Source organism: Falco rusticolus, chromosome 4, assembly GCF_015220075.1.
Source record: "Falco rusticolus isolate bFalRus1 chromosome 4, bFalRus1.pri, whole genome shotgun sequence".
Taxonomy (NCBI): domain Eukaryota; kingdom Metazoa; phylum Chordata; class Aves; order Falconiformes; family Falconidae; genus Falco; species Falco rusticolus.
In genome coordinates this window covers 10,075,400-10,093,962 of record NC_051190.1, presented here as the reverse complement: position 1 = coordinate 10,093,962, position 18,563 = coordinate 10,075,400, and the positions used below count along the sequence as shown (strand labels likewise).

Below are 18,563 nucleotides of genomic sequence, written 5' to 3'. Positions count from 1 at the left end.
GGCCTCTGCGCCACTGAGGGGCGGCCCGGCGGCGGCCAGCGGCGCCCGCGGCGGTGCCTGGCTGCCTTCCCAGCCGTTAACCCGCCGGTGCGGCCTCAGCGAGGCGGCGGGCGGGCACGGTGGGGCTCTCCCCTTGGCGGCCGAGCCCCGTCTCCTCAGGAAGGCGTCGCGTCCGCTGCGGCGGGGCTGGCTTCCCGCTGGGCGCGGCGGAGTGCGCGCTGCCTGCGCATAAATCTCTTTGTTTCGGGTGTCTGCGTTTGTTTTCTGTGAGAAAACGTTTTGTGTCTGGATTGAAACTGGGAACTTAGATAGCCCTGGGCTGTGAAAATGTGTTGGGAAGGTGCCCAGGGCTTTAGAAAACGGGACCGATGTTCTCTGCAGCTCTTCTTGCTCGTGGGGCTCTGCCCACACAGGTGCAAAATCGGGATTTTAATGTCTCTTTGTCAAATGTGGCCAAGTGGGCAGTAAATCTTTGGAATTTCTTTACATTTCCATTTATAATCCAACAAAATGTGCAAGCTTAGCAGCAGCTACCTGATGCGTGAGGCTTTTGCAGTTTCTTAGGTGTTCTTGCTGTGATCTGTAGCGAGGAATTTACACGCAGGCAGAATGCTGGAGCAGAGACCGCGGACTTGCTCAGGTTATATTAGGCCCTGTGGCAGACTGAAACTTAAAATTTTTTCCAACTCTTTGCTTTTTTTTTTTTTAAATCACAGGAATATATGAGTGGTGTAGTATCGTACCAAGCGCAAGGGTGCCCCTGCCGCTTGAAATGGCGGTGGGGCTGCGGGTGGGCAACGTGCCCTTATTCCCCACCTGCAGGTACGGTAGCAACAAAAAAAGATTGATTTTTATTGTCAATATCATTACTGTGGAGGTTTCAGCACCACATTTTCTGTATCGTCTGTTTCTCATAGGTAGCATAACGCTGCAAACGATCTTCCATACACATATGATCATTTGACAGGAGATGTTCCGACACCAGCTGGCATGATAGCATGTTTTGGTGCTGTATTTTGACCAGAATGTACCAAAGATTGGAGCAAACTGTGCAAGGTTAGAAGGTTATCTTAGATTTAAACAAGTATTTGCTTTTTTTTTAGACTGCTGAAAAAGGCTTCAAAAATCCGCTGTCATTTATTTAATATTTATTTAATATTAGCCTACTAAAACTCATTAAGATAATGGGATAAGATCTGCTGATCCAATATTCTGTAAATCTGAATTTAATTAAATCAGTGAATTTACTCTAAAGCAGCATGTCAGAAATGAGAGCACATCGTTGACTTTGTAAGGCTTGCTTATTGCTTAAATAAAATCTCAGATTTTTGTTGGTTTTGCCTTAAAGTGAAAGACTTAACTTTAAAATGCAGTTATGTATAATGTTAAAAAAATATATCTATATTAACTTAAACCGGCACATATTTGATGTTAATTAAATGGTTGATTATGCTGCTTGCAAATGGACAGACCCAACATACTAATACGATGATTCATACATAAATCAAGTGATTTGAAGTCACTGATTGTGACTGGGACATTAAACAGTAACAAATCAGCATTGAATTACTGTATCAAGTGGATGGAAGATACAGTCGTGAGATGAATTCCAGCTGTGTGTGAGCTTCTTAAGGTAGTACATTGTCTTAAGTTTATGTAACAAACCCCCCCACGTTCAGAATGTACAAAAACCTGGACAAATCCTACAAAATTGGAGAGAGAGTAAATATTCTGGGGGGGAATGTAGTTGGATATTGAAATTTTTACTTATACTTGACCTAGTTCAAACTCTTAAAAGGAAAAGCACATTGCTACTTTGTATTGAAGTGGCATTTAATAAAAGGTGTAAAGAAACATGGAATAATGACAAATGGGGGTTTCTTCCAGGAGAAAAATATCTCTTGTTCTGATAATTTGTCTTTGAGTAAGACTCTTGGTGACCCAATAGGAGTGAGAGCCTGGACTATTGCTAGTTTGCCAACTGACATATTTTCTGTAGACAATGGGATCATTGTTGACAAATCAAGACATTGCTAGGTGACAAAAAGGTTTAATTTTCAAATCCAAACAAGTTTTCACTTTTTACAAAAAAGCAATCTAAATATCTAGAGACAGTGTAGCTTCTGTAGAGGCAATGTAATTGAAAGCAGGAGTAGAATCTTTATATCCAGCTCCTGTGAAATTTAAGAGATGTAACACTTTAGAGATTTGTGTATGTAGTTACTTGAAAGTTTTCTTTTTAGGAGTTGCGGTGCCCTTGGATAAAGTTTTAATATTGTTTTTAACAGTGTATTGTGTTGTCCTGTTACTGGCTAATAAAGGATTTGTAAGAAATGGGTTTAGAACTGCACAGAAATCCTCATTCTTTACATGTTTAGTGATAGGATTCAGGTTTTGTAAATTGCAGGGTCCAGATACCACAGTCCACTTCAGGCTCTTACAGTTATGAAGCTATCAGATGGCATTTTTATGTTTTACAGATTTTTATTGTGTGTGAAACACACATCTATATAAAGGATTCTTTTAGGACCTTTAACAACTTTTTATTCCAACTGAAATTTTAGTTCAAAGGTGTTATCTATTACATTATATGAAAACTTGTGATAGTTGTCTGCAGGTAATCTACAGGAGTTTATAGAAGCAGAAATATGATTATAAAACTTTCTAATGATGTTCTTGTGATCTGTGTGCTCTTAAGAATTAGTCTTGATTCATACCAAAGTCTAAAACCATTAGGGAGCTACAGTCTAGATTTTCTAGAAAGGTGAAATTTTTGCAGGTAATGTACAAGAGACAGTACTACTAATTATTTAATATATTTTTTTCATGTAATTTGTCCTTTGCATTAATGGAGTATTGGGAAAGGAGTGATATAGACTTCACTTAGGTTTTCTGAGTACAGTTACGTAGAAGATAGTCGAACAGTATGGGATTTGTCCGTGATTATTCAGTGTGTCATTTTCCTGTTTCCAGGATTGGTATGAATTAGGGAAGCCCATGTTTTTTCAGCTGTCGGGATTTTATTTTACTCCAGCTTTCTTAACTGGAGCTATGCAAAACTATGCTAGGAAGACCAGGATCCCTATTGACCTTCTGGGATATGAATTTCAGGTAGAGATATATTATAAATGCATATATTCTTAATCCAAGTCCTGATGTTGTGGTGAGATGTAGTAAGTAAATCCTGAACCTGGAAGGTTCATTTTGCAACTAACTCACTGCAATTTGACAACAAACATTTATTTCTTTGGTAAGGTAGGCATGTTAAATAACATCCTTAAATGAGGTAAATTTAAGGTAGTTCTGTCACTGGACCTGGAGCTCCACTCAATGAAACAGCCTATAGAGTACATATTTGTCTGTGTGATTAAAGCCTTATTTTATAACCCACAGTAAAGGTAATTAGGAAACACACATAAATCTGTTATCTTTATAGTTTTGTATAAAAGTAGTACTGAAAGAAAGGTATTGCTATATTATGCTCATTTTGGATTGATCTTCTGAAAATTTGCTATTGCCATAATACCTCAAAAAGCAAACAGCTTTGAAAGTTTAATTACATGGAACACTTATTTCTTGAAGGTTATTCCTCAGGATACTGCACCAGAAGATGGTGTTTATATCCATGGATTATTTTTAGACAGAGCTGGCTGGGACAGGACCAAGTCAGTAACAAAGTGTTTTACCATGGTTCTGGAAAGCTTTCTTAGGTGCTCAAACAAGATGTGTTTAAATATTTTAAGTGATAACTTTTCATATTATTGAAATAACACACCAAAATAAATGCTTTTCATGCGTGGAAAAAAAGGAATAAAAAAAAATACCCAAGCAAGCAACAACCAAAAAATATACACTGAACCCCTCTTTGGTTTAACACCAAGCCACAAATAACTGCTTTGTTCCTTTCTCTCACCAGGGAAATGTTAGCTGAGCAGTATCCCAAGTTGCTTTTGATATGATGCCAATCATTTGGATAAAGCCAAGTGAGTATAATTTCTTTGAAGTGTGAGCATTCAACCCACAATTCAACAGAAATTGCAACAATAAATTCCTTTTTTACGGAAGATCAATGCTTCTACCCTCAACAAAGTACCCAAATGTGCACAGAATTCATGTGCATCTGACCTATGACTTTTACATTAAAAATTGGGCCTGCTAGCTTGACTCAGTCTCATCTGAGCACTAGGCCTGTCCCTTTTTCCACAGATATTCATAATTACGAATTAGACGAAAGGGCTAGTTAAAGGATTTTTTTTTATATATAAATACGTTTAGGTGCTGCCCAATCTATTTTTCATCCAAAAGTTAATGGGTAGGAAAGCACAAAATATATCTTAATAGAAAATGAAAATAGCCTGCACTTTTTGAGAAACATTACAGTCAATGAACTTGAAGCATTAAGAATGCTGAATCATGTGGGTGGAAGGCTAGTAGGTGTTAAGTGTTGGGATGTGGATGAAAAAGAGCAATGGATGTTGTCTGCCTTGAACTCCGCAAAGTTTTTGACGCTGTCTCCCATAACATACTCATATGTAAACTCGGGAAGTGTGAGTTAGTGGAGCAGACAGTGAGGTAGATTGAGAACTGGCTGAAGTCCTGTTCAACTTGCTCATCAGTGACCTGGGTGAAGGGACTGAGTGTACCCCTCAGCAAGTTTGCAGCTGATGGAAAACTGGGAGGAATGGCTGATTCACCAGCAGGCTGCACTGCCATTCAGTAAGACTTGGACAGGCTGGAGAGTTGGGCAGAGAGGGATCTAATGGAGTTCAATAAAGACAAGCGTCAGGTCCTGCACCTGGGGAGGAGCAACGCCACGCAGCAGCACGGGCTGGGGCTGACTTGCTGGGGGGCAGCTCTGCAGAGAAGGACCTGGGAGCTCTGGTGGGCAGCAGGTCGCCCATGGGCCAGCAGCGTGGCCTTGGGGGCAAGAAGGCCAGCGGGACCCTGGGGTGCATTGGGAGGAGCATGGCCAGCAGGTCGAGGGGGGTTATTGTCCCCCTCTGCTCTGCCCTGGTGAGGCTGTGTTTGGAGTGCTGTGCCCAGTGCTGGGCTCCCCAGTTCAGGAGAGATGGGGAGCTACTGGAGAGGGGCCAGCGGAGGCTATGGAGATGATGAGGAGGGCTATGGAGGCCATGGAGCATCTCCCTTGTGAGGAAAGGCTGAGAGGGCTGGGGCTGTTCAGCCTGGAGGAGAGAAGGCTGGGGGGGATCTCACCTCAAGGGCGAGTGTCAGGAGGACGGGGCCGGGATCCTTTCAGTGGTGCCCAGCGACAGGGCAAGGGGCAGCGGGCACAAGCTGAGACACAGGCAGTTCCATCTGACACGAGGAAGAACTTCTTCACTCCGAGGGTGACCGAGCACCGGCACAGGCTGCCCAGGGAGGCTGCGGGGTCTCCTTCTCTGAGACATTCAAATCCTGCCAGGCTGTGACCCTGAGCAGCCTGCTCTGGGTGAACCTGCTCTGGCAGGGGGCTGGACTAGATCAGCTCCAGCGGTCGCTTCCAACCCCGACCATTCTGTGATTTCAGTCTGGATTTATGTATAGTCTATGTCCTGTCATAGCAACAGTGAAAATTGTAGTATGAGAATCAGTTAACTATGTATAGTAGGTACTTCTGATGCCTTCCTTCTTCAGCAAATTCATCTTTTCTGGATTTAATTCAGATATTCTGATTTTTGTATGGTTTTTTTTCCAAATTCTCTGGGAAGAATAAATGATAGTCTTCCTTATGACCATCTGCTGTAAAATGTCTGCTTCCCTATTGCTCCAGAGACGCAGTCCAGTTTCAATTCCTTGACTGATTCCACATTTTTTTTCTCAAAAAAAAAAAAAAAAAATTACTCAAGCATTCTTCCTAGATCTCCTCTAACAAAGAACTATTTCCACCTTGCATTGACACAGCCATCATAATTTCTTTGCAAGGATCCCTCTGTAAAATACAGTAGGAGAATTTACTTAATTATGAAAGTCTCACTCTGTCCTACTGTCACTATTACGACTAGGCATCTGTGCCCTTCATTTCCCTGCTTATTTTGTATTACACCAGCATAAGTTTTCAGCATAGGTCTGTCTTTCTGAAACTGCTTTTCCCTTTAAAGACTCTGTATGTTTATCTTTTGTTTGGTTTTTCTATTTATATTAATATGTCAATTGTGATAAAGCAATCAGAAACAGCTACTTTTAATAGGATTCTTGCTTGGTTTTCTTTGCGTGTTTATGTTTACTTTTATTGATTTTACTTTTTATGCTGTCTTACTCTTTTAAGTAAGCCCATAACATTATCCTCAGTTTACTCTCTTAGGAAAGCACTGAAGAACTTTCTTCCCATAATGTAATAGTTACTACTTACACTTCTCAAATTCTTATTCCAAAAACTTTTCACAAGGGTATTTCTACAAAGAATTTTCTTTTTCCTTTGTAAAGAATTTTAATTCCTTCTTCTGCTGACACCATTTGTCAGGTCAGGTTATTAAAACATAACTAAACTATGTGAAAGAAACATGGAGGAAGTCCCAGAGTATCTTATGATCAGGTATTTATAGTGAGCTATTAATGGACATAGGCTCTACAGAGATCGTTTTCAATCCTGAAAATATCACTTTCAGATTAATAATCAGTTCTTCAAAGTGTGAGGTCTTCCCTCTTTCTGAAGGTGAGAAAAAACGAGTGTGTTTTCTCAATTCACAGGAAAATTACTAGCCTTTTTACAAAAACAAATAGCCTAGATTTAAAATGTTTATATACTCACTGTACTATAGGTATAACTGAATACTAACAGTTACTTGTCTGTATATTTTGTTAATACAGTTCTCTTTTTTGCTACATGTGCAATTACAGAGCAAGGCCTTGCAATCACACATTAGATGGGTCAGGTAACAAGGTAGATGGTGCAGGTTTGCTGTGAATTACTGCTGCTTCAACTTTAAGATGTTTCTAGAATTATTCCAAACATGTAACGGGCATGTTGACAACTTCCTTCATTTTGCTTTGCTTGTTCATTTTGCCAATTTATTTATTTGCTTTGGTTTACTTACTCATTGTATTTTACTTTGCCCTGTATTTTTGGTTGGGTTTTTTAGGCCAGCTGTTTTGAATGACAGAAGTGGAAGTTTGGATAAGCTGAAATAGATGAGAGGTCTGAGCCTAAAAGAACGTCTGTGATTTTAATCTCTAATAGCATGTAGCTGAATATACAGAGGAACAGTGTGACTGCTTATGCATATAACTGTACATCTACACAGATTATACTATTTAATGACTGATTTGATCATCAATAATTTTTAATGATTTCTTCTTAAATTTTAACTTGTAGACTTAACAGATAGTATCAATGGGATTTAATTATATGCTCCATTGTTTGTATTACAATCTTAAAGGGTTAAAAATATTTTTAATTGAACTCTTGCTTTTTTTTTTAATTTTTGTAAACTCCGTTGTGGTTACACCAGTGTGTTTTATTTCTGCCTGCAGTGGGATATATATTGTTGCAGTATTTTGTATATATCCCTTACAAGCATTAGAAAAAAGCAGGCATGTATTGATGAAGAATGCAGAATCGTAAGTTTATGGCTGTAGATTATGTACATAAGGTGGTACAGTTGGTCTTTTTTTCAAGTATGGAGTTTGATATTGTTACAGTTGAAAGGCTGATGCACATAACAGGACAAATTACAATACTTTCCTGACTATGAGATATGGCCCTAATGACATCTTTGTTGAAACAATTTGAACAAAAGCTATTATTAAAAAATTTTATGTCCTTCACTTGCCCTTCACTTACAGGTCCTCTGTAAACAAACTGAAAAAACGTTCTGAGTCGTATTGAACATCTGTTCGCCTACTAAGGAAACATCAGAGAATGATTGTGATGATATTTGAGTGTCTAAAAGACTTAAGAGGGAATGACTATTTATCTGAAAACTAAGTTTAATTTATTTTTGTTGCTTTCTAGTAAGTAATGCCAGAGCAAGTAGCTATTCCATGCGTTCAGTCTGTGGAACAGAGATAAAAGCTAGCAGGTGCTATTGAGATGGAAAACCTTTACTCTGTTCTAAATAGAATAACTCTTTGCAGTACAAATTCAAATACTTGGGAGAAGGCAGGAGCTTGAGATAAAGAAGTTCTGATTCATTTATTTTGAACTATGTTTCATTTCTCTTGATACTTAAACAGTGGTTGTTATTTCTATTATTCCAGCTTTCACCTGAAGATTTAACATCTGCTTCCAACTAAAAAGCAGTGTTTCCCTACAAAAAGTGATCCAGGTTGTGCTGATTGGCTATGTATAATTCTACATACATGTTTGATGATGATTCTGATGATGAAATCCCTACCCAACAAGCTATTCAGGAAAGCTTACAAGATAGGCATAAAGCTGAAGCAAGTGGCAGTGCAAAAGAGGATGAAAGGTAGTAAGTTATTATTACTCTTTTGGGTGTTTTCTTGGCATTATCATAAGCAGGTGGTAACCTTATTTTCCTTTGTGACTCCGTATATTGTATTTGCTCTGGTCTTGTCTCATGAATACTGGAAACCACTGGTAGCTCACTGGTTCTGAGTTCTCCCTGAAAACGTATACCCATTTCCTTGAAAATATGGAATGTATGAAACTTTCAGGTGACATTTTACATCAATATCTAAATGAGTACAAGGCTTTATGAAGAAGATAAGTATGTGATGTAAAAATAGATTGGCATGGTAGCTTTCCCTCATTTTAGTATTTAATTGTTGGCCTTTGTGTGAAAAGTCCAATATTTGTAGTGGGACGGGAAGACCAACAAAAAAGAGTTTTAGTGCATTAAAAAAACCCTGACAAAGCCTAGGTAGCTTACAGAAATCTAACATGTAGTCTAGACTTGAGTGTTTAAATTGAAGTATAATTATATCCTGAAGTTTACATTAATTTTTACTTCTCATTTTGCTTTTGTTCTGTACAGTTTCCAGTATATTGCAAGTAAAGAACATGGGAAGATAGTTGCAGCAATTCGGACGGGTAAGTACAAATACCCACGCTAAGCCTGTTCCCCTGGGAATCACTTGGGAACTGCATTGTTGACAATGCCTACATTTTAGGTGTTTTATCACCTGATTTAAGTGAGTTTTTCTTTATGTAGTCTTGGGAGGAGTAAGGCAACTAAAAATGAGACACCTGAAAGCTAACTCATTAGATAGGAACATGGTAATATGGGATAGGTTCAAACACCACTCCTCTTAGAGATTCCAGTTCTTCATCTCCTGGAACTAGGGGGAAATGCCAGGCATTGCTTGTAAAATAAGCAACAGGATGGCAAGGCCTCTAGTCAATTGATACTTCATGAAAGCATTTGCCACTTTGTGAGATACCCAGATTAAAATCCCTTCTCTACCTGAAGAGTGTTCCAGAATTGTTCCTTAACTGCCAAACTTTATAGTGTATTCCAACATGAGCTGCTCTTGGTCTTCTCTGAAACTTCTACTTTTTGTGGTAAAATCAATTTATATACTGGGTCACAGGGATAACTAAACAGCGGGCATAAGGAGTACAGTTGTTTGGACAGTCGTCTGGCACTGGGGAACCTTCAGTTCAATCCTTACACACATCATAATAGTTATAGAGATATTTAGTGGCGTAGGAATCAAGAAACCAAGTCTTTTCTAGAAAAGCAAATGCTATAAATATTCCATACACGATAGAGAATGTGTCTAAACTCTAGTCATCTTGCTGTCTGGCCTTATGAATATATAATTCTTATGTATGTACAACTTGAGCAGCAGAGATCAAGAGCAGTCTGTCTCCTCACCCTGTAGTTGTAACTAACAGAAGGGCAGACTGCCTTCTCCCAGGAATGATGGGATAAGAAGCAAGAGCAGAAACCAGGCCTGTACTTAAACAGGCTTTCCAGCTGAGAAAGTTTTGCTGTTTCTCAATGAGATATAAAATTGAAAACATCACTTGTGTTGATTAAAGATCCAATAAGATTTTTAGTAAAAGTGGAATAATGAGATAGGTCTCATCCCTGTTGAATCAGCTTCATTTTACTTTTGCCAACCTAAATATTTTTTCCTACAGTTTCGCTAGGATACTTTATACATTAAACTTCCATGAACTATGGAACAGAGAATTGTACTTGAAGTATTTTAGTCGCTCTATTATAAGTAAGGGTTTTTTGAAGTATAATTCAAACTGCTTTGTGAGTCTACGCAATCATTGATTGTTTCATTTACCTAAACAACCCTCTGAGAAAAAACTGCTTTGACAAAGCAAGCTGTTTATTCTAGATATGCTGGTGGGATAAATAGCACTCAATATATTAGTTGCGTGCATTTTGTTTTATGATGAGTAACAGGATATGATGCGTCTGTCTTAAAATACTGCAGGCCAAGAAGAGGCCTTGATGAAGTTGGTGAGGCACAGTTCAGCTTTTGAAGAAGCAGATCAGCAAGGCTGGCTTCCTGTGCATGAAGCTGCAGCACAACTAAATAAGAACATCCTTGAAATAACTTTGAAAGGTAGAGTCCTTCTGGTTTTCCACCAGAAAGTTTTACAAAGTCCAGTTTGATGAATCATCCAGCTTCAAATGTGTTCTGCTTTTCTGTGTTTCAGCCTCCCGTGCCATTACATGGGAACAGAAGACTCTAAAGGGGGAAACACCTCTCGTGGTGGCAGTAAGAAATTGCTTTGCAGACAACGTCCGCTTTCTCCTGCTCAATGGCTGCAACCCCAATGTTAAGAATGAAGAGGGAGATTCTCCTTTAGTTATAGGTGAATACCTGGTTTAGGGGTGGAGAGGTGAGGGAATGGGGTGAGATTACAGTTACACGTTTTAGGTTTCAATTTGACATACTTCAGTATCTAAAATATTTTGCTATAGGGAGTAAAAAAATGTTAATCTCAGTATTGAACAGGTCTGTTTTTCTTAGATGGTATCAGGGCTTTAAATGACCTGACAATTCCAAGTTAGAGACTGTTACCACAGAGTTCTTAGCATTATTTGTTACTTAAAGTGTGATGCTTATCGATCTACTGAAGTATGGGAAACATAGAACTACGAGAAGCTAAAAATCCTTCCCCAAAGTCAGATCCGATGCAGGGAGCTCCAGGTGCCTACTGTTTGCCATCTCTCAGTTACAAAGAGTTTGAGGTTCAGGTTGAACATGCATCTTTTTCCTCAAAGAATCAGCTAGCTTTCTCCATGAAGTGCAGAGTGTCTTCCTCTGCTTTCCTTAGCCTCATTTATACAGCAGTGCCAGATAACCAGCTCCTGCTTCTTCAGGCTATTACTGTTCTTCATTCCTGCAGGCATAAAACATTCATATTCTCTGCTTACATGGTATCTGTCTCATTCTACTAGCTTCTCTTTCTCCAAAACCTGTGGTAATTAGTTTTGATTTTCAAAAATTGTAGCAAACCAGCCAGATTTATCTGCAGTACTTAGAACGCAAAACAGTGTTTGTCCCTATTCAGGCATTGTTGGAATTAATCCAAGTACGACACGTGAAGAAACTAGCCAGGCCCAAATTCTTGGTTCACTTCTCTGTGAATTTTTTTAATTGAACAACAAGGTCACATACCTAGTATCACACGTAGCATGAATGCCATTTTAATTTGATCCTGCACGAGAACTGTAATTCTTGGTTTGTTAAGAACTATATTTCGCCAGGATCGTTTTTAAAAAATTTCTATGTTTATTTAATTCACTTCCTTCAATCTGGGCTATGATGCTGCTATTCTTACTGGGTCCTAGCGAAAAAAAAAGGAACGCATGTTCTCATTGTCTGAGTTCTAAAGGAGTACTGTAAGTTTCTTGGACAAACCTTCATGTTTTTCCATATTGGAAGGGTGTTTTTTTCAAAACTGTGGTTAAAGGAAGAGGAAAAAGCCTACCAACCATCTGTAGGACCCCCCAGGCCATCCTTTTGAAATGACTAAACCTTCTAGTGGGGGCTACCTGCTTAGAAAAGATGCAGAGTTCCTGAATATTTTTGAAGCGCACTATATTAAAATGCACCATCCCCCAAGAAGGGGATATATGGGATTTATCTAAAGCAGCCATGTAGGTTGCAGATAATGGGACATCAGAGGTTACAGTGCTGTCGATGGTCTTCCAAGCAGATGTTCTAACCCACGCAGCCTAGAAGATCAAAGAGAGGAGGGAAAGGTGTTGCTTGCTCACTCCATCCACTGAAGCCAATGCAAATTACTCTTTTAAGATCCTTATTGACTTAACAGATCAGGCTTATTAAGCTAAGAAGGCGTATGACACAGTCATTTTAAACGTTGTTTCATATTATGGTAAGCGTTTACGAGCATTAGAGTGGGCTCCTGCCTGCAGCAAGTCCCTGTATGTGATCTCCATCTAGTGGCAAGGAAAGCCGCGTTCTGTTGCGTTTACCAAACCCAACAGAGGATTACAGAGAAAAAGAGATAACCATACCGTTTTTCATTTGTATAGTTAATGCTATCCTGGAAACAAAGAACAGACTTGTTGATAAGTTAAACCTTTCACTGTAGTGTGACGTTTCTCCCTGTATAAATAACACTGCCAGGAACAGCTCAGGCTTTCCTGGGCTGCCACATAACGTAAGCCATAGTGCATAGAGTAGTGTTGAATAACAAAAATTCTGGCTAATACTTCACTATTGTCTTACAGCAATTAAACAAGATTCGTATGAAATTGCCTCCTTGTTGATAAATTCTGGTGCAAAAGTGAATTTGCAGTGTGTCCACAAGAGGACTGCTTTACACGAGGCAGCCAGACTAGGCAGGAAGGATCTGGTAAAGCTGCTCCTTCGTTCTGGAGCAGATCCCGACCCTCGCAGCGGATATGGGCTCACACCTCTAGCGCTGGCTGCGCAGATTGGACATACAGAAATCATGGAGCTCTTATTGCAAAAAGGTGAGACTTTATTATATAGGATGTTATAGGAAGAGAAAGCTCAGGGTGGGGGTCTGTCTTGCCAGTGTTATAAATATCTGATGGGATGATGTAAAGACAGAACCGGATCCTTCTCAGTGCTGCTCATAACAGAACAAGAGGCAATGGGCACCAACTGAAACCCAGCAAATACTGTCTGAACATAAAAACCCACTTCTTTTCTGTGAGGACAGTTAAACATTGGAGGAGGTCACTCAGAGAAGTTCTGGAGTCTCCATCCTTGGAGATACTAAAAACTTGACTGGATGCTGTCCTAGGCAACCTGCTGTAGCTGACTGTGCTTGAGGACAGGGACTGGATGATCTCCAGAGGTCCTCTCCATCCTCTGCTGTTCTGTGGTTCTGTTTTACAACTCAGTGGAAGGATTTAGTAACATGTAGGTTCAGTGGTGGTGGTCAAGTGAGCAGCAACTGTCAGCCATGTGTGCTAGCACTGAAACGTTTAAAGCCCACGTGGGACAAAGTGAAGCCTCTTTCCAACAGAGAACATTATTCCTAAATGGAGAGGGGAAAAACTGTTCTTAGCTTAGTAGCCAGTAAAACTTTGCATTACTGAACAGAAATGAGCTGTTACCATGTTACTGGGTATATAGCCTGTAGTGTAAATGGATCCAAACATATATAAAATACATTTTTAGAGATGACTTGTAGCGAACTGTAGTAGTCATCAGTGAATGCTTTGCAAATGTACAAGAAATTGGATGCCTTGCAGGAGATATTTTGTTTGCATTTTTGGATGGCATCTTGATTTATTTGAAGAATTAGACTCCCAAATCTCGTGAGCAGAGGTCAGTCCAAAGAATTCCCCATGTATCTAAATTTCATGTTATAAGATATATATTTCTGCTAAAGTAGTAAGCCTATTTGCACACATTTCTATTATTTTCTGAAAGTTCTTTGACTAGATTAAAACTGGTTATTGTAAGATATGCCTGCAGAAATAACAGCAGAAGTAACTTCCCTTACTGAAGAAAATTAAATGCTGTCTGCACCAAGAGGATTGTTGTGATGTAAAGTGAAGGCCTGATAAAGACTACATATTCATAATATTCAAATAATATATAAATATTGTAGGGAGTAGTTGAAATTGGTTTTAAATGCAATGTAGACAGGTCATCTTAGGGAAGGCCTGACAACATTGATGGTGAGGAATTTTATATGATGGCTCAGCAACACTGGAACTGGATTGTATGAACTGTTTTGGTGCTGGGTTCTCTCATGTCTGGTCTTTGTAAAGTAGAAGAATTGAAATGCATTATATGTAAGCCAATACCCAATTGTTTTTATGAATAAGAGCCAAACCCTTTGCTTGCCCAGTTCTAGCAGCAAGTCCTACTGTGTAATTGTGTTCAAAGCAATTGGGACCTTCTCGTTCCCAGGATTGCATAAACAGATCTAAAATCATGGATCCAACAAGAAGGTTTATGCCCCTAGGGATTTTCTTTGGTGAAGAATAGAATTCACAACACCCTGTCACTGGAGGATGGGAGACACTAATTACTGCTGGGTATTTACAGTGACTACTGTGGAAATCCTTGATGCTTCTTTCCAGGTGCAGATGTTCTTTCACAGGCGATGGATTGTGCTTCTGTATTATTTGAAGCAGCAGGAGGAGGAAATCCAGATTCTCTGAGTCTTTTACTAGAATATGGGGCTGATGCCAACGTACCAAAGCACTCGGGTCATTTGCCCATCCACAGAGCTGCATATAGAGGACACTTTCTGTGAGTTAATATACTAAAAAAAAAAATCAATTAATGGTCATATCAGCAATATCGATTTTGTTAACTCTACCTTACCTAAAGCAGGCAGCACATCTGTTGTTTTGTAGAAGGAATTGTTTTTGACCATGTAAATAAGAGTTTACTGTGTCTGAATGTAAGAGGCTAGTCAGGACAGAATCATCATTTTAGGATGAACATACGGATTCCTACAGTATTTCCCCGCTTGTCATAAATAGTAACACTGTCCAGTCTGATGCTGAGGTTCTTGGGACATCCTCACTCTTTCGGTATGCCGCATCTCCACCCCATCACGGGAAGGTAAACGTACTAAATAAACAAATAGTCTTGGGGTATAAGGGTTATCCCTATTTTAAATACCAGAAGATTACTGAAAGATATTTATAGTAAAATCACAACCAGTAAGTGGGAAACAAGTCTTCAATACTAGGAATGTTGCATTGTGGTTAAGAATCTGAAGATTCTTAATTTCTGTGTTAATGTTTTAAATATATTAATTATACTTAAATGATTGTATACAGTATGTATTATATGTATTCATGTTACAATATATTATATGCTATTAATTACCTAATTGCTATAGGTTAAGCAAGAACACTGTCCTCTTGACACCCAGGAATCCTCTAGCAAGGAATGGGATTGTTCATAAATAATAGCATAATAAAATAGTATTTATGTGTAGTAGGTGTAAAGTCAGTATCCACGCTAGCTAACAACGTAACTGTTAGGAATTCCAGTCAGTGCAGAGGTACAGCATGCCACGGTACTGATTTGGTAGATTAAGACAATTGTATACAGTCACGATGAATTCTGAAGCCCAGCAATACAGAGAAATTAAAACACCGAGCTGGGTGAACTTGTATGTTTAAGATTCTGAGATTCTTATTTTTTTAATTCTTCAGAGCTCTAAAAAATTTAGTTCCAGTTACCAATTTTGATGCCATTAAAGAAAGTGGGATAAGTCCAGTTCACTCAGCAGCAGCAGGAGCACATCCTCAGTGCCTCGAGTTTCTCCTCCAGTCTGGATTTGATGCCAATTTTATGCTGGATCAGAGAGTGCGTAAAGGCTACGATGACCACCGGAAATCAGCACTGTACTTTGCCGTTTCCAACGGGGATATCTGTTCAACACAGTTGCTGTTGAATGCTGGTGCCCTGCCAAACCAAGATCCCATCAACTGCCTCCAAATAGCCTTGAGAATGGGCAACTATGAGTTAATGAATCTACTGCTCCGACATGGAGCTAATGTCAATTACTTCTGCAGAGTGAATACAACCCATTTCCCATCGGCTCTGCAGTACGCTCTGAAAGATGAAGTCATGTTAAGAATGTTGATGAACTATGGGTACGATGTGCACCGCTGCTTTGACTGCCCTCGGGGAAACAGTTCGCATTCCCAGTATGTGACTGCGGGATGGACTTCTACTGTTATCAAAGATACAATGGTAAGTCTATCAGATGGCTTCACATACTGTTTTACTGCTGGTATCCTTCCTAAAACTAAATGAAAATACATTTAATGCAGTGTCAGAAAAGGAAGTTTTGAAACTGTAGGACAGTTTACACATAAAGCTAGGGTTAGGCAAGGCACTAGAATTAAATCATGTTGCCATGAAGCCTGGTTCATGACAGCACATGATCATAAACAGTATTTTTGAATTGTGAAAATACAGCTAATGATATGCTGATAACCAGTACAGAATGGGTTCCCCGGGGCAGTCTTGTCCGTGCTGTAAAAGCAGGGACTTGCAGGCCAGCTCACTGGGGGGTCCCGTATCCTTGTACCCTAACACTAATATTGGAAGGCTGTTGTAAGGCAACCCCCTGGAGCTGGCGTGATAAGCACTGAGCATTATTTAACAAACCTGGACTGAAAAAACAAGGTTCCTACAGACACCCATCAACGTCTTGTTTTGCAGTTTGTAAAGTCCACTTGAACCTAATAAATTCTTCTTTAACCTGAAGGGGGTGTGGCACACACTGCGCTGGTGGGTCCCCTGGTTCAGCACACCAGGACACGAGTCTAAATTCCACTTAGGGAGTGGTAGCGCTTCTTAAGCACTTGGTTACCAAATATACAGCTGCTGAAGTTCATTTTTGCACCTAGTACAAAATAACCCATCTCTCGGATTTTCACATTCTATTAGTGAGGCATAATGCAAGCTGTGACAGCCTCCACAGCTCCCCTGACTGAGCGAACACTCATTCCGGGCGTTTTGCTGAAGTTTATTTGATTGCTCTTGTCTGCAGAGGTGGGAGCAATTTACAGGAGTATTTTCCTATTATATCATCCTGAATATTATCCTATTAAACATTTTGTTTCTATCAGTTCTGCGAAGTGATAACCTTGTCATGGTTGAAGCATCTGTCTGGGAAGGTAGTGCGAGTGATGTTGGATTACGTCGATCACGTTAATATCTGCTGGAAGCTGGAAGCGGTTCTCAAAGAACAGGAACTCTGGCCAGACATCAATTTGATTTTAAGTGAGTATCTGGTGTTTACATTTGAAATAACAAACAAGCTGTTTTGGGATTGGGGCCTTCTTTGTTGGTAGTATTTTAGTTGCCATTTTCTTTACCTCAGACTGGTGCTTTCCTTCACTCTTGTTAGGCCAAGAGTTAGGTTTTGACAGTAAGAGAAGTCTTAAAAATCAGTCCGTGTAGGATTTGAACTAAGTTTCTCTCAAGTCTGATAGACAGTAACTGCAGTTTATGTAGAGCACTTGGGAACTTCCAATTACAATGTAGACAACACAGTCCTCTTCAAGGGGAGAAGCGCCTTTCCCCCTGCCTCAAGCTGATGGAACAAATCACTCTTTTAGTAGAGTGATTTAATTCTAGCCTAGATTAATTCTATATCCTTTTTGCTTGTACACAGATTAAGTAGTAGTGACTCAAAATTCTACTTTTAGTAGATCCCTCAGGTTGACAGAAAACTGGCACCAGTTATTTGGGGTTAAAAGTACGTTCCCCAAACTTCACTACTTAAAACTTACGTTTGGCCAACTTGACAGAAACAAAATCTGTTGATGTAGAAGCCAATGATTGTAACTCTGAGATATATGGGCTGAGATAAAAAGGCTGGACCCTGACAGGTCTGATTGTCCAGGGACAGCCACATTCATTTAATCTGTCTATTCACAAGATGAATACACAGCAAAATTGAAAGGTAGCAGAGTACTGAATGAATAAATTGAACAAAAATTAACAATAATTTAGTAATATCAGTCTCACCTTCTCATTTCTAGCAAATCCTCGCTCTCTGAAGCATCTTTGTCGTCTGAAGATACGGGATTGCATGGGCCGGTTGCGTCTCCGTTGTCCTGTCTTCATGAGCTTCCTTCCACTGCCAAACTGCTTGAAAGACTACATACTGTACAAGGAATACGATCTTTATGGACAGGAAAACTTTATAGGAACCTACAACCTCAACTGTACGTAATTATTCTGTATTATGAAGGGAATGGTGATGTGGGTAAGACTTTGTGCAGCTGCTTCTTTCTTTTGGGATTTTATTAATAATACCAGCATTTCCTTCTCATCCCCTGAAGAAAATGGGGAGAAGCCCAAAATGTAAGTATTGGTAATCCCATTCTACATACCTAGTGGAATATAAACTATCTGAAAATTACAACAACAGTATTTTAAATGCTTAGTGTGAAAAGTTCAGGAACTGTAAAGTGTAGGGCTGCAAACCTTGTGTTATTGCTAAGTTAAAGCCTGTTGTAACAAATAACGCTACCCACACACACACCATCGCAGGGCTAAATGCAGGGTTTAGTTAAAACCCTGACCTTTAACTAAAACCAGGAAAGGACATAGTTCTTTTTTTCTCTTGTACTTCCCTTTCTTTTGCTAAGTGGTTTTTATTTGTGAAGTCCTACAGTGAAGTTCTGAAGAGCAGGTTA

The 18,563-nt window shown here is 39.5% G+C and overlaps 1 protein-coding gene across 2 annotated transcripts; it reads left to right on the top strand.

The window, feature by feature from the left end:
* The first annotated feature begins 17 nt into the window (after positions 1-17).
* On the top strand, positions 18-18,481 carry ASB14 (ankyrin repeat and SOCS box containing 14). Of its 2 annotated transcripts, XM_037383486.1 has the most exons (13): positions 18-413; positions 717-822; positions 918-1,056; positions 3,917-3,983; positions 8,197-8,408; positions 8,937-8,992; positions 10,357-10,488; positions 10,583-10,741; positions 12,630-12,875; positions 14,466-14,637; positions 15,558-16,101; positions 16,986-17,139; positions 17,904-18,481. In XM_037383486.1, the coding sequence occupies exons 5-13, from the start codon at positions 8,281-8,283 to the stop codon at positions 18,095-18,097; spliced, it is 1,785 nt and encodes a 594-aa protein (XP_037239383.1). In that variant the 5' UTR covers positions 18-413; positions 717-822; positions 918-1,056; positions 3,917-3,983; positions 8,197-8,280; the 3' UTR covers positions 18,098-18,481. The 2 variants fall into 2 exon arrangements, with proteins under 2 accessions (XP_037239383.1, XP_037239384.1); XM_037383487.1 differs by lacking the exon at positions 3,917-3,983.
* The last annotated feature ends 82 nt before the right edge of the window (positions 18,482-18,563 follow it).